Here is a 1365-nt window from a genome sequence, read left to right as displayed (position 1 = left end):
TATATATATGCATGTGTAGATACCCAGCGGTAAATATCCTCCCAAGTTAACCGAATGCAACTATACACACGATCTTAGCACGCTATAAATATTAGTGTATTATACGATAAACTATACCATACAACACAGGTAAAAATAGTATAAACATACTTCCCCGCCGCCCCATGCATCAAGTAGTTATGCAGGCCCTGTCCCGATGGCAGATGGCCCAGTCTGACTTCATCAGGTAAAGTTGTCCCAGGTACTTCATCGCTCTCCATTGGTAATAGACTGATAGAAGTGGCCTGTACATTCTGTATATGAAAGGGCCTGGGTGGGATATCTGTCCTTTCCGTATTCGAGGCTTCATGTGCTTCTGCCTCAACCGTTGTATGTGTTTCCTTGTTTTTCAATTGCTTGCCAGTTTCAGCGTTGAGATCAATCTCCTCGCTTACGTCTTTATCTGCACCTGTACCTGCCCCGTCTTCATTTTTTTCGTATATATCAATCGTGCAGTTGTTATCATAATTCTCCTTAGTTATTGTTTGTTTTTGTTGTGGTTGTGAAAGACTGCTCCGCTTGTTCGTGTTGTGTGCAATTGTACTTTTAGACCGAACTATTACGACTCTGGGGCTCTTCCCACGTGATTGTGCATGTATATTGTGTGTTGACCCTGGAGTGGGTCCCGCATTTGTTGCCTTCACCCTCATCGTGCAGCTATGTAGTAATCTATCGGTTTAATTCTTTTGCGCTCTAATATGAGGAGTACAGTAATAAGACAGCTTGCCTAAAGTGATACGCGTTTGTTATGAGTGCCTTTGTAGGTGGCTTCATACGCATGCATAGACCAGACTCTATGTACTTCCCGTACACTCATAGAGTTCCTGTAGAAAAAAAGCTCCTTTAAATCTACACAAAACTACATATATTTATTATATTCACATAAATCAATAGTACACTACGTACTGATAGTACTCTGTATGTAGTCTGCATTTATCGTATTGGTTGTCTGGCAACGATCTTATCGGGGGAATCTGACCTGTCCTGTTGATTTTTAAAGATTGCAATACCGATCTCAGCAGATCCCGCAGAAAAATTTTCATTGGTGCGATTGGGCCGTAGGGGGATTGACCGGCCGCAGGGACCGGCCCAGACGGCAGACGGGGCCAGGCCCCTCACACTCTCACGGTGACTCTCACACCACTGACAGACCAGTCTGACAACACTCACCACTGCACCAGAGCCCCAGCGTGCTGTCGTTATTACTCATTCGCCTTGTCGGTGATGATCAGTTGATAACAGTTTGAACAAAGCTATAAAAAAAGGCGTGAAGTGGGCGTGGCGGAAAGTACAACCACGTATGTATTAATAATATTTAAATGAATA

General features: G+C 43.6%; 1 protein-coding gene across 1 annotated transcript; it reads right to left on the bottom strand.

Annotated features, from left to right (window-relative positions):
• Positions 1–150: 150 nt before the first annotated feature.
• On the bottom strand, positions 151–835 carry SARC_14808 (hypothetical protein; the record flags this gene model as incomplete). Its single annotated transcript, XM_014291062.1, has 1 exon — positions 151–835. A coding segment is annotated over exon 1 (539 nt), but the record flags the coding sequence as incomplete, so codon positions are not given.
• Between the last annotated feature and the right edge of the window lie 530 nt (positions 836–1365).

The sequence above is a fragment of the Sphaeroforma arctica genome (genome assembly GCF_001186125.1).
Source record: "Sphaeroforma arctica JP610 unplaced genomic scaffold supercont1.5127, whole genome shotgun sequence".
Lineage (NCBI taxonomy): Eukaryota > Ichthyosporea > Ichthyophonida > Sphaeroforma > Sphaeroforma arctica.
The sequence above is the reverse complement of the archived record's forward strand: the minus strand, read 5'-3'. Positions and strand labels throughout refer to the sequence as shown.